Genomic DNA, 14,095 nt, shown 5'->3' with positions numbered 1-14,095 from the left:
TCTTGACAGGACTCTTCTGGTGTTGACTGGAGAAGGAAGAAACACACCACTTGGATGTCTGATTGACTTCCATTATCCTTTATTCTTTCCAGGCCCTTCTCTGCCCTACACATGGGGGCAGCCCCAGTGTAAGGGGGTGACATTATGCAGGGGGCTCAGTGGGGCCTGGGTAGCCTCCTCTGAGGGCCCAGCCAGGGAGCAGCTCATAGCCGCCCTCTCCCATGCAGCGGGAGAGGCCAGCAGGATCTTCTGTCGTCTCAGTTTCACACGCTGTTTCTCCTGCTGCTCCCTGGAGGCGGCCTCTATGTCACTCCTCATTTCACTCTAGGCTGCTCCTGACCGCCTCTCCCTGTGGACCTCAGAAGTTAGGGCCACAGTCCTCCTCCGCTGAGCCTCCCTCCCCGAGCCCAAGGCCTTAGCACAGGTTGCAGTTGGATGGCTTCAAGCTGCGGCTTTGGGCCTGGAGCAAAGAGGGAAAACGGTGCGATGTCAAGGAAGTGAGGGGACAAACCTCACTTCCAAGCTCAGCCTGGGCTAGAGTCATAGTGAACACAAAAGGATACCACCATTCCAAAACACTCAACCATTTGGAAGAACCCCCCCCCCCCCAATCCCTTACTCCCTCCAAACACAGGACCCCATCTCTACCCCATCCTCATACCTGCTGCCGTCGGTACTCTGCCTCACTGGCTGACAGTGCTTGTGCTAAAGCTAAGTCTTCTTCCTCCTGAGAACTGGGAGGGAGGAACAGCTTAAGTTGGATGACAATAGTATCTATAATGTGAGCATCTGATCTGTTAGGTATCACTGTGCTGAGCACTCCTGAGTATTATCTCAATTATTTGCATAACCCTACGAGGTAGATATTAGTATTGTTCCATTTTACAGAGGAAATTAAGACCCTAATGGGTTAAAGAACTTGTCAAAGGTCATATAGTAAGCTTAATTTTGAGCCCAAGTTCTTAACTATTATCTTGCGTTGGGTTGGTGTGGTCCCACCTACCTCCTTCCAAACAGAGCCCTTGCCCACATCCCACCCTTTCACCAGAGAGTAGGTACCTTGGAACCTGGGGTTTGGTCTCTGCCAAGGACAGTTCCAGGGCTCGCTGCAGAGCCTCATCCTCACTCTGCAAGAGGAGAAACAAGACCAGTTGCCTTGCATTTTACTCTGCATGGGTTTGCTTCTCTCTCTCCAACCTCTGCCCAACTCACCAAGCCATTCTGCAAAGCAATCACTGGAGGGGCTGTCCACGGTGGAGACTGGGCTGTGGCTCTAAGGCAGACATTCAAGAGGCAGAGGTCAGAGATGCAAAGGGGAAAAAGGGAGAGGAGAAACAGGTAGGCCTACCTGCTGGGAGAGGTAGAGGAAGGCAAGGTCCGACTTGGGCTGGGGATGGTGCTTGTCGAAGAAGCCACACCTTGTGCTCTGGAAATGGCAGCAAGTCTGTAGGGAAGAGACACTTTTGGCATGCCTCCAAGAGCTGTCAGCTTATGTGCTCTTCCTAGGCTTTACCTAGAGCCAGGAGGGAAGTTCCTCCAGTCTGGAAAAATAGGCACTTAACAGTTAAGACTCCCCTAGCCAAAGGGGATAGGGTTCAAGCTTCCCAACTTGTGATAAGGGCTGAGTCAATTCCAGAAGGATGGGATGTCCCAAAGGCAAGTTAGAGTACTTGGCTGAAATTACCCTGCCTGGCTGGTTGGGTGCCCCTCTCCAGAGCAATCATGGTCCAGTGGGTGACGGTGCTTGATGCAGAAGTTTCGGCCACAGCGTTCACAGGTCAGTTTCATCATTTCCCGCTGCCGGCAGCCAGAGCGTTCACACTTATTGGTGTAGATCTGAGACAGAGTGGGAAGGTTTGTCACTGCTGAGACTCTGACCCCTTTTCCAACCCAATCATAACAGCTGTTCAGGTTTCCAGGCATCCATAGTCCCAGACCCCTCCAATGCTTACCTTACGTTTTTGCTGTGCTGGATCCGAGCGACAGTCTCGGTCAATGTGCTCCCCCACAGCGCGGTCAGGGGGTTCCCCTCTGGCCACAGGCACAGGCACATTACAGAGTGGGCATACAGGTACTTGGATATCCTATAGATAAGGAGCAGGGATTAGTCTGCGACCCACTCCCGGTTCAACCAAATCACTGGTCCTGAAAGAACTTGGACAGGCCCTCTATAAACAATGGAGCACCGAGTCTCAGAAACACAATAAAGCAGAAAAAACGGGAGGCAGAAGGATTCCGGCGATTCTGCATGCATCTTCCACTCACCCCCCCATCACCCTCACACCGCCCCCTCACCTTTTGGTAAGCAGATCCACAGTGATGCTGAGCGTAGGCCACATGGTCTGCGCAGAAGATGCCCGAGCAGGCGTCACACTTGAGAGGCAGAAAATCTGCAGGGAGTGGGTCGGAATGCAGGTCCAGCGGGACCTCGACGTCGTTCCGGGTCACTCAAGCCTTCCACTCAAGGGAAGGAAAACACCACCCTATTTGCAACAAACCACCCGGCCCTAGTGCACTACCCTTAGCCACGCCTCCTTTGACACCGCCCCAACTTCGAGCCCCGCCCCTATCCGGCATTTCCAGTTTCCGGAGCCCACCCTTCGCGGTATCCGCAGCAACAAGACCCTCTCCACCCGGCCCCGCCCCCTGGCGCTCCGCCCCTCACCCAAGCGCTGACAGCTTGGCTCGGAACAGTGAGCCCCGAGGTCCGGAAACTCCATCGCCGGGCAGGGCCTGCTGGGAGAAGAGACGATGCTGAGCATCTCTGGGGCTCCGGCTCCAGGTCTGGACTGCGACCCCGCACCCTGTGGGGGCTCCCTGCCCCGCCCCTTCCTCTCCCCCGCCCAGCCCGGCTTACCGGAGCCTCTGCGCCTCCCGGCCCGCAGCTCCCACTCCTCCCCCGGCGCGCACAGGCGTGCTGACGTCATCCCGCAGGGCGGACACGTCCCGCGCAGTCGCCGGGCGGCTAGGGTAGTGCTCCAGGAAAGCCGAGCCCCGCCCGTTCTTGTTTGGCAAGGCTGGGAACAGGATGGTTGTGCCTGAGTGAGTGGGTGGCTGTGGCTGTCCGCGATCCCGCGTGCGGCTTTAGCTCCAGGTAGGGCGAAAGGGCCTGCGAAGGCGACGGCAGATATCTTGGGGAAGGAGGGCTGGGGTGGTTTGGGGTCTTCACAAGTGGTCCTTCGCCTGCTTCTCACTCTACATCTAGCTATTGCGTTCACGGCCACGGTTGCGCTTACCCTCCACGAGCGGACGACGCCCATAATTCTCAGGAAGTACAGGTTTCTCTCCAGAGCTGCGGATCCTTCCTCCAGGTTTAGCTTTGATGCCCTTTCTGTAAGATTTCCCTGACCATCCCCAGTCTGAGTTCAACGCACGGGCTCTGTGAGCTCCCTAGTTCCAGTCTAGCGCCCATTTCATCTTACTGTAACCAGCTGTTCATATGCACACAAATATACTGGGCAGTCAGGAACCAAGTCTACGTGGTGCTGTGTTAGGTCCCTAGCACCTAGCGCACTGCCTAGAGCTGTGTGACTTCGGTGTCACCCGAATCACCTACAGAGTCTGGCTTTAAATGCAGATTCCTGGGCCCTGGAGCTTCTGATTCAACTAGGAAGCACCCAAGAGAATTCTGACACAGGTTTTCCAGTATCCACTGTGAAAAACACAAGCCTAGACTATTCTGAGTGTTTATTAACTACTTCTGGAATACGCATGAAAGTCACTGGATTGATGACCTGCTTCACCTTGGGGAGCCGGAGGGTGAGACCTTCCAGCTTCAACACATTTCGCTTCTTACATGTCTCCCTGGCCTCTCATGCGTGGGGTTGGTCACATTCTATCTTCCCCTACGTTTGGCCATCGGGACAAGTAAACAGATGGGATAAGCTTAGAGTTGAACAGTGTCCTCCAAAATGGAGGGATCACCCAGGCCACAGTTGGAAATGATGAAACAATCTCCTCTCGCTTTTCCCTTCCCTCTCCCCCTCCAGCTTTTGGCTCTATTTCCTTCTGTGTTTGCTTCTTACATCCTCACAACTTTAAGGCCAACGAAAGTTAAAATCACTTTTCCTGGTTCCTCAAGCAGATGGCTTTATTTCAGCTCTGCCCGATTGCCTTGACTTGGATGACCTGCTAAGCTCTGACCAGTGGCCCTCTGGTCAGGGTATGTGATATTTTGATGGGCTAGGCCTGAGTCTGTTTGGGGGAAAGAGTCAGCTCCACCTAAAGTGAAAAATCACCCAGCTGGCTTAGACAATTGTTCCAGAAAACCCAAGAGAATCCATTCAATTCCTCTCTTCCTTCATTCAACAATATATTGAATGTCCTCCCATGTGCCTGTCAATGGATGATACGTGCAAATACAAGATATACAGGGCAATATGGCAGTACATTTCAGGTACCCTCTTACAGGGTTGACAAGTGTTATTCAAGCCAAAACCTGAAGGGTAAGTAGATGTTGGCTGGGTGAAGGCCAAGAAAGAAAGGAATGGCGTGGAAGGAGATGGTATTCCAAGCGGAGGAAAAGCAGGGACAAAGACTTGGCGATGAGAGGGAATAAAGTCCTTTAAATGAGCTTTTAAAATGCTTGGGGCATCTGGATCTTAGGCTATACGAGGCAGGCTAGAAGGGAAGTGAAGCTGGAGAGCTAGCAGAGGCCAGATCACATCAGGTAGTGGACGCCACGTTAGTATTGAGAATTTTAACCTAAATATGAGAAACTGTAGATAGCTTTAAGGAAGGTAGTGGCTTGATCAGCTTTGTATTTTGGGAAAGTCACTCTGGCTTCAGAGTGGAGAACAGATTGGAGGAGGTATGAGATTGGAAGAAAGGAGAGCAGGTAGAACAGTGTTGTAATCCAGGCAAGAAATGATGATGGCTTGAACCAGAATGGGAACAATGCTCAGAATTAATGAGAGCTCAGTAGAGAGGTTAGATATGAGATAATACGAGGTGTGATCACAAAATATGGTGAGTGTTTATATTAAAATTTGTAAAAAAAAATATTTTATTACAGTAAAAGACACATTGCCATTAATCCCCCTCAAAATACTCCCCCTCACTTGGAACACCCTTATCCCATCGTTCTTGCCACTTTCTGAAGCAGTTCTGGACGTCCTCTTTCGTGAGTGTCTTTACTTCATCCTCCATCATGACAACACTCCGTGTCACACATTACTGGTATGGCAAGTTCTGTCAAATAAAAACATTACAGTGTCTCCTCATCTACCTTATTCACCGAATCTGGCATTGGGCGACTTCTTGCTCTTCCCCAAAGTCAAAATGACCATGAAAGGTAAACATTTTCAATCAATTCAGGACATCAAGGCAGCCACAACAGGGCAACTAAAGACACGAACGAGGACTTCCAGAGCTGCCTCTGAAAGTGGCAAGAATGATGGGATAAGTTTGAAGTGACGGGGAATATTTTGAGGGGGATTAATGCAATGTGTCTTTTACTGTAATACATTTTTTAATGTAAATATTCAGCGTATTTTGTGATTACACCTCGTATTTTAAAATAACTTTCCAGTATGTCACTGTAATGATAAAACAGGAAAAATGAAATTCTGTTGCCAGAGCAATCATGAAATACACACAGTCCCTGATTTACGATGGCTTGACTTAAGATTTTTCAACTTTACAATGAAGTGAAAGTGATACACGTTCAATAGAAACCTGCTAGGCTAAGCTACGATGTTCAGTAGGTTAAAGGCATAGGATATTTTCAACTTACGATGGCTTTTCAGGACATAACTCTATCATAAGTTGAGGAGCATGTGTACTCAGAACAATTTTGTAAAGATAAATCCTGACCTTATTGAAAGGAAACACCTTGACCTACCTCTATGTGAAAATTCAACCAAACATTCATTTAGTGTATGGAACACCTTTGACCACTCCTTCAGGGAAATCCTGGCAGCTGCTTTCTTTAACCAACCCTGACACCCTAGGGTAAGCTCTGAGAAGCCATGTTTCTGCCCCTGCCAAAGATGATTGGTCTGGGAGTGGTCATCTGCCATATATTGGGTATCCAAATTTGTGTTCACCCAAAAACAGTCTGAGACAAAGATTTGGGTGCAAGGAATTCATGTGGGTGGTAATCCTAGCCAGAGTAAGAGAGTAGGCAGGAGGGAGACAGGGAAGGAAGGAAAACCGATAGAGTGTTATTGAGCTGGTTACCACTGTGGTAATAGGAGCTCAGTTCCACTAGGAACCCTAGGTGGAATCAGATAGAATGCACCTCAGAATTGTCCCTGTAAAGGACAGAAGTCTGGGCTGACTCCTGTCTTCTATAAATTAGGAGTTGCTGCCTCATTTACAACTCGCCTATGCCTACCTCGCACAGCCAACCCGCACCTCTGTGCAAGCTGGCTGGGCTAAGGAGGCTTTGGGGAAAGCCCCAAGGCAGAAATGCTGAGGCTGGGCTTTGAGATGGGAAGCCATCCGGGCTCATAGGAACTGTCCACAGCGGCACCTGAAGTCAGAAATAGGCCCAGTAGATGTGGCACAGGCACCAGGAGCATCTGCTGTATTTGGCCAATCAGATTCTTTCCTGCGAGTTTGGAATTGAGACCAAGAGATCAATGTTCATAATACCATTGGACCTGTAACAACACATAAGCTATGGGATGGTCATCGGCGATACTACCATCCTGTCATACTGACTGAGGGACACGAAGAGATTATTAGCTTTAATATTCTGACTGCTGGGACACTGAACTCCGTAAAAATAGATTGGTCTTGTAGCTCACACATTATCTGACTCTTTTGCCTCCTCTCAAAGTCTACATCCCCCAACAAAACTGTAGCTAACTGCCATTACTTTGTCTCTTTTAAGGGGGTTTTAAGTCATCCCATTAAATTCAGGATATGTCTCACGGCTTTGTCAGCATCTCTGGTCACAACCTGAAGTCAGGCTAATGACGTGCAGGAGACTCTTGATCCAGCTGTGCACCTAAGGGCCCTCTGCCACGGGGATTGAGCAATTGTTGAAGAGCTTGTCATTTGTGAATTCCAAGACTCCGTATCTGTTAGACCCAGCATTAATTCTGTTAGGTTTAAAATTATGAAATTGCTATAATTTGACGTTTTTTCTTCTAATTTTTATTAGTTTCAGGTGTACCAAACAACACAGTGATTAGATATTTACATACTTCACAAATAACCCCAATAAGTCTATTCCCCTCTGACATTGTACATAGTTATTACAGTATTATTGACTATGTTCCTTATGCTGTACTATATATCCTCATGACTTTTTTAAAATTATAGTTGACATTCAATATTACTTTGTATTAGTTTCAGGTGTACAGTATAGTGGTTAGACATTTATATAAAATTTATGAAGCGCTCCCCCAATAAATCTAGTACCCATCTGACACGTAGTTTTTTATAATGTTATTGACTATATTCCCCATACCGTACTTTACATCTCCATGACTCTTTTGTAACTATCGCTTTGTACTTCTTAATCTCGTCACCTTTCTCACCTAGCACCCCCAACTCCCCTCCTATCTAGTAACCATCAGTTTGCTCTCTGTATTTATGGATCTGTTTCTGTTTTGTTTATTTTGTTCTTTAGAGTCCACATATACGTGAGATCATATGGTATTTGTTTTTCTCCGTTTGACTTATTTCACGTAGCATAATACCCTCTAGGTCCATCCATGTTGTTGCGAATGGTAAGATTTCATTCTTTTTTTATGGCAGAATAATATTCCATTGTATATATGTACCATAACAATTTTGTATGATTTAATCTAATCTAAACATCACATGTCACAGACAAGACCTCTGTCTCGTTTTCAGCCTGCTGGGTTTTGGATACCGGACATGAAGGCCAACAGCCACTGTCTGAGAGTATGATTTAAAACCCACATACCTTAATATCAGATGTACCAAATTTCTATGTACCTTTGCCTTTCAAACTTCCACTAGTTCCTACTAATTATATATAAGGAAAAGGTATTAGGTAGGATATAGGATATAGGGACTCAAAATGACTGGCATAAATAAGAAAAAACTTGAATTTCTTGTTTGGGTAATAAGCCAGTGCTGGTATGACAGCACCTGTCAGGGACCTCCTATTTTGTTACTCCGTCATTTCTAAGGTGTTGCCTTTGTCGGTGTGGTCCCAAATGAGTCCTTTTTCACGTAGCAGATTGGGGAGAAAAGAAGAAAGGCACACCCCTGCCACTTAAGGGCATGATCCTGAATTTGCATACATTACTTCTCTGCACTTTGTAACAACCAATACTTAGTCACATGATCATACCTAGTTCCAGGGAAGTTGGGAAATGTAGTCTTTAGCTGGGTGTCCATGTACCCAGGTAAAATTTCAATTACTATATCAGTGAATGAGAACAGATATTTGGGAGACAACTAAAGTCACCAAGGCAAGTAAAGAATGACTTTTATGATATTTGGATCATCCTGAGATTGAACTAATGAAGCAGGTGGTGGGTGGGTCACATAGTCACACAGAAGCCAAGATTGTACAAGGCATTTCTCTTAGCTCATGGGATTTGAGGATGAAAACAATAGAATCAAACACCTCTTGGTTAGTCTCCTATTATAGTCCACTCTGTGGGCTGTCTACTCCAAATCCATTCCCCAGCTCACACTTTGAGAACAAAACCTGATTTTAACCATCCTTTTCCAAGCAGTGTGTTTTGCATGGGACCCTTTATAGCCCCCAGGATAAGTCTTTTTTTTTTTTTTTACGACTATTGGGGAACAGTAGGTACTTCCAGGACTTTTTCCAAGTCAAGTTGTTGTCCTTTCAATCTTAGTTGTGGAGGGCACAGCTCAGCTCCAGGTCCAGTTGCCGTTGCTAGTTGCAGGGGGCGCAGCCCAGCATCCCTTGCGGGAGTTGAGGAATCGAACTGGCAACCTTGTGGTTGAGAGCCCATGCTCCAACCAACTGAGCCATCCGGGAGGCAGTTCAGCTCAAGGTGCTGTGTTCAATCTTAGTTGCAGGGGGCAGAGCCCATCATCCCTTGTGGGACACAAGGAATCGAACCTTGTGGTTGAGAGCCCACTGGCCCATAAGGGAATTGAACCGGCAGCCTTCGGAGTTAGGAGCACGGAGCTCCAACCGCCGAGCCACTGGGCCGTTCCCAGGATAAGTCTCAAATGGTCTCAGTCAGTGTTTTTCAAACTTTTAACCATTACTCACATTAGCAACTACGTTTTATAACACACACACACAAACACACACACACAACTTGACATTATGTTTGATATGCTCTGATCGTCTATCTCATTTTTTAGAAAATGCTGGTTGCCCATACACTACATTGATTTCCATTTTGCTATCTCATTAATAGATTCCAACCTTCAGTTTGAAAAAAAACCCAACTGTTCAAAGCCAGTTAAACTGCCCTCATTTCCCTTGGTTAAGGCATGTAAAACAATTTGTGTCTAAAAGAGAAATTTATCCCAAAGTTTTAAAAAGACAAAATGATAATCACTCATTTTTTAAAAACATATATATACCATGTTTCCCCAAAAATAAGACCTAGCCGGACAATCAGCTCTAATGCGTCTTTTGGAGCAAAAATTAATATAAGACCTGGTATTATTATATTGTATATTATATTATATTATATTATATTATATTATATTATATTGGGTTAGGGTTATAATTACATTACATTACATTATATTACATTACATTACATTACATTACATTACATTATATTATACCCGGTCTTATAGTAAAATAAGACCAGGTCTTATATTAATTTTTGCTCCAAAAGACGCATTAGAGCTGATTGTCCGGCTAGGTCTTATTTTCCGGGAAACACGGTATATATGCTAGCATTTTTCTAATAAACCTACTTGACCTTCATCTGAAACTCTTGGGAATATAATTGTGGTCACAGTATATTTGACTAACACTCCACTACTGATAAAAGCAGTTTACAGCTCTGTACCATTAACCTTTAGAAATTGATAATGTGTTGCGCTTGTATAGCTTTGAAGAAACGTTAACCCCAAAGGTGTTATTTTTTAACCCTGTCGACTGTTAGTCAGTGTTGTAACTATTTTTTTTTTTTTCATTTATTGCAAGAATACTCAGAGAAACAATTGTTTGTATTCTTTACCAGTTCCCTCATTAATGACTTAAATAAAACCTTTGTATGTTCATACTGTCTATTTGGGTGAGAATTTATTTCTGCTCTGGACATCTACCTGTGACATCTAGCACTCAGGCAGCTATTTGGTGACTATGAGTAGAACCAAGTAGAGAGGACAAGCCAACATGCTGGAGATGTCAAAGAAGAAAGATGGAAAAGATCCAGGGTCATTGATAAGTAACCAATCGTGGACACCTACCTCTGGCCTCTTGTTATGTAAGAGAGTAAAAATGTCCTTGTTAGCAAGGTTTTCTGCATTTTGCAGCCCAAACCTTCCTTTGTGATACACCTTTTGTGGCATCTTAATAAAAATGAGTATTTGATTCACCCAATTGGAACTTGCTGCTATTGTATTTTCTACATATGGTGGCTGTGATGGGAGCAGTGGAATGATGGCTGAGCTCCCCAGTCAAACATAGAGACCCTCCCCTCATAGCTCTGGAAAGACTCCTGACAGAACGATCTTATAGTCTGCGCATTAATATTTTGTGTACTTGTTTTTAATTTTAAATTACTTTCAGGGCTTTATAAATGCTTTTTTTGTTTTAATATGCAACTGTCTGATTTTAAATAATTATTTTCATGTTAAACTATAATTATTTGATTTCAAGAATTTTTATTTGTTTGTTTGTTCTCTCTCTGCATTCATCAGTGGCTTTAGAATTGTAGGCTTCCAGTTTTTGGAACCTTGTCTGGAGCAGACTAAACAAAGATAAACACTGCTTCTCTCCCTGCTCCCACTCCACAAATGCTCAGGTAACCAAAGAGAGAGAACCCTAAAAATAAAATCTTTGGAGCTCTTTCTCAAGCATGAACCAGAATGTTTTAACTGCCGTAATAGGCTTACCTCAGGGACCTCAGAGACCACAAGATAGTGAAGCTCTCACAGTCTCTTTTCTCAGGCAAAACTTTTCCTGACTAATGGGCTAGAGTCCAGATTAAGCTATTCATGCTCATCAACAGCCCAGGGGCTTCCCAAGATGTAACAAAGGGTGATGAACAGACCAAAGTCACCACTCCGTGAGAGTTGGGATGTAGGTTCCTTGCTTCCTGAATAAAGGAGAGTGCTGAAAGAAATCCAATAGCATTTTCTACGTTGAGCAAGCTGTGTCAGAAGATACCAATTAACAATGAGCATTGCTTGAAAAAAAGAAAAAAGAAAAAAAAAGCATTTGCTTAAGTCTCTTTGATTGTAGACCAACAAAGCGTATGCAAAGCTGCTAAGTAGCTTTGTGCTTCAGCTGTGGGTAACTGAGCTGCAGCCTTCCACAGGAACAGCAGCAATTGGCTCCTCTACAAATTTTAACCCCCTTATCTGTGGGGGATATGTTCCAAGACCCCCAATGGATGCCCGAAACCTCAGATAGTACCAAACCCTACATACACTGTGTTTTTTTCTACACTTACATACCTATGATTAAGTTTAACTTATAAATTAGGTACAGTAAGATATTAACACTAACTAATAATGAAATAAAATAACAATATACTGTAATCCAAGTTATGTGAATGTGGCATTATTAAGTAAAATAAAGGTTACTTGAACACAAGTGCTGCAATACCACAACGGCTGATATGATAACCCAGTGAGCTACTACGTGACTGTCAGGGAGTGTAGGCTGCGTGGGTACACGGCACAAAGCAATGATTTTTGTCCCTAGCGGGATGGAGTGGGACGGCATGACATGTCATCAAAATACTCAGAACAGCCAGCAATTTAAAAGTTATGAATTGTTTAGTTTTGGAACTTTCCATGTGGTATTTTCAGGCCATTGTTGACCCCCGGTAACTAAAACCACAGAAAATGAAACAGTGGATAAAGGGAGAGTACAGTAGCAGCAGGTGTCACAACCAGACACCTATTTCAGCGTCAGCAGGTTTAAAACAGACAAGGTCAAAGTGAAGATACCAGCAAGGGTGTCTCCAGCCCAATTCTACTTGAATATTAGTTTAATGGTATCTGTTAACGGTTTTCCTCCTTTTCAGTACATGCTCACAGAAACAGTGCATACAGAAAGGGAAAGAAAAAACTATTTTTGTTAACTGTCCTGTCCAGCTTTTACTCGTGTGTTAGCTTATTTGATCCCCCATGAGAACCTTTTGAAGTAGATACTATGTATTCCGATGTTGCAGATAAGAAAACTGAGATTGAGAGATTAAGTTACTTGCTTATGGAGATGGGATCTGGACCCAGATTTTTGTGTTGCCTTAAGGCCCATGTTCTTTCATTATACAACATTGCCTCCAAAAAAAATCTACTCTTGTAACCGCCTTAATAACTGAAAAGAGGAATCTCAAGTGGTGGTTTTCTCAGAGCATTTGTGGAAAATCCCACATCCCTCCAGGGGTTATCAATGTTGGCATACCTCCGAGAAGTTGTGCAATAAAGAGGGTTGTAATCTTTTTGCTGGTGGGAGGGTTTTTGTTTTGGTTTGGTTTGGTTTGGTTTGGTTTGTTTTTTTAGTATGAAGAGGCTTTATTCTCAAGTTCTATGAGTTGCAATCCCCTTGGTGGAATTCTTTTCCCTTGATTTTAATAGGTACAGAAAAACCTAGGTGCTCAACTGGTGGAGGGTCTTGGCTGCAATTTGTAGAAAGAATGCAACGTCTGTGAGGCACAGTAAAGCAGAGAGTAATAAAACAAGGTTTACCTGTAATCAAACACCCTATCAGTGCAAGATATTTAAATGTCTGAGATAATGAGGATGGGGAAGCTCTTTGATTGGAACTGGCATTAGATTCCAGGGGATTAGTAGATCAACATGGCCCTGCCTGCTCTGACGTCAGCCTCGTTCTCTCAGGCATGTGATACACAATACTGGTGGCAATGCTCAGTCATTTGTCCTCGAGGGCCCTTCCTGTCCTGTGAATTCCACGTCAGATGACTTTACACATTACACACTGATTTCGTATATACTTGATTCAATCCACTCACTATGTATTAACCAAGACTTGTCAGATGTTACACCAGGCCCTGGGCATAGAGAAGGTGAATGACCCCTGGTCTTTACCCCCAAGCTGTTCAATATCTAGTAGTAAAGACACATAAAGAAATCACAGTGAAAAGTGCGCTTACATAGTGGCTTTCAAACTTATCCAATCTCAACCCACAGCAAGATATATATCTTAGGTCTCATCTCAATATATATAAATATAAAATAAATGCTATATAAGGTCCACTAAATTGATGTCATGACCCACTAATTTCATGATGCCCCAGTTTGAAAACCATGCTGTAATGGAGGTACAGAGGCTATGGGAATACAGAAAAGGAGCCGGTAATGCTCAGGAGTGAGGTTGGGGAGGACAGTGAGAGTTTTCCAGGCGGACGAGATGCCAAAGGTATTCTAGCCTCGGGAAGGACATGAGAAGAGCAGTGCAAATGTCATAGCTTATCCTCACAAACAGAGCACAGAGGAGATTGAGGCTAGGAAGGTGGAAAAGGGACTTTCTGTTAAATATGATAGATCGAACACACACATGGTATATCTGCTCCTTTCTCAAACCCCACTAGGATAACAGTAACGGAAGAAAGAGAACAGAAGAAGAAAGAATTCATGGAGATATGACAATACTACTTTGGAAGATGGAAAGTAAGGGAAGAGAGTCGACGGGGGATCTGAGAAAGCTGAAACCTAAGTGCTAAGTAACAAGGAATAAGCCAGTTTGGACTGCAGAGCCTTGGGAAGCGACAAGTAGCTCTGAAGGTAGGATGGAAGGATGGGGCTGAAACACACGGATGCATTTAAAATCTATAAGGAGCAATTAGGTTCCCAGATTCCTTCCTCTATCCTGGCACTTGGCGGTCTCCCACCCCAACAGAAGGCAGGAGGTATTCTCTCTAGAGAGAATGAACCAGAGGGACTCTTGGCTCAGGGTCACCAGATGCAGCTGCGGATGGGGAGGAGGAGAAACCACAGGCTTATTTCACCTGGCAGCCAAGTTTATACTCCC

The 14,095-nt window shown here is 44.7% G+C and overlaps 1 protein-coding gene across 3 annotated transcripts; it reads right to left on the bottom strand.

The window, feature by feature from the left end:
- Positions 1–57: 57 nt before the first annotated feature.
- On the bottom strand, positions 58–2,942 carry ZFAND2B (zinc finger AN1-type containing 2B). 3 transcript variants are annotated; one of them, XM_019741772.3, is made up of 10 exons: positions 2,858–2,942; positions 2,666–2,733; positions 2,296–2,390; positions 1,953–2,084; positions 1,685–1,836; positions 1,349–1,444; positions 1,213–1,273; positions 1,060–1,127; positions 662–734; positions 58–460 (listed from the first exon to the last, which is right to left on the bottom strand). In XM_019741772.3, the coding sequence occupies exons 2-10, from the start codon at positions 2,718–2,720 to the stop codon at positions 416–418; spliced, it is 777 nt and encodes a 258-aa protein (XP_019597331.1). In that variant the 5' UTR covers positions 2,721–2,733; positions 2,858–2,942; the 3' UTR covers positions 58–415. The 3 variants fall into 3 exon arrangements, with proteins under 3 accessions (XP_019597331.1, XP_019597332.1, XP_088650515.1); XM_019741773.3 differs by having other exon boundaries at positions 2,666–2,736; positions 2,858–2,932; XM_088794389.1 differs by lacking the exon at positions 2,858–2,942 and having other exon boundaries at positions 2,666–2,777.
- Positions 2,943–14,095: the final 11,153 nt, after the last annotated feature.

Source organism: Rhinolophus sinicus, chromosome 17, assembly GCF_057876585.1.
Source record: "Rhinolophus sinicus isolate RSI-liver-muscle chromosome 17, RSI-T2T, whole genome shotgun sequence".
Lineage (NCBI taxonomy): Eukaryota > Metazoa > Chordata > Mammalia > Chiroptera > Rhinolophidae > Rhinolophus > Rhinolophus sinicus.
The sequence above is the reverse complement of the archived record's forward strand: the minus strand, read 5'-3'. Positions and strand labels throughout refer to the sequence as shown.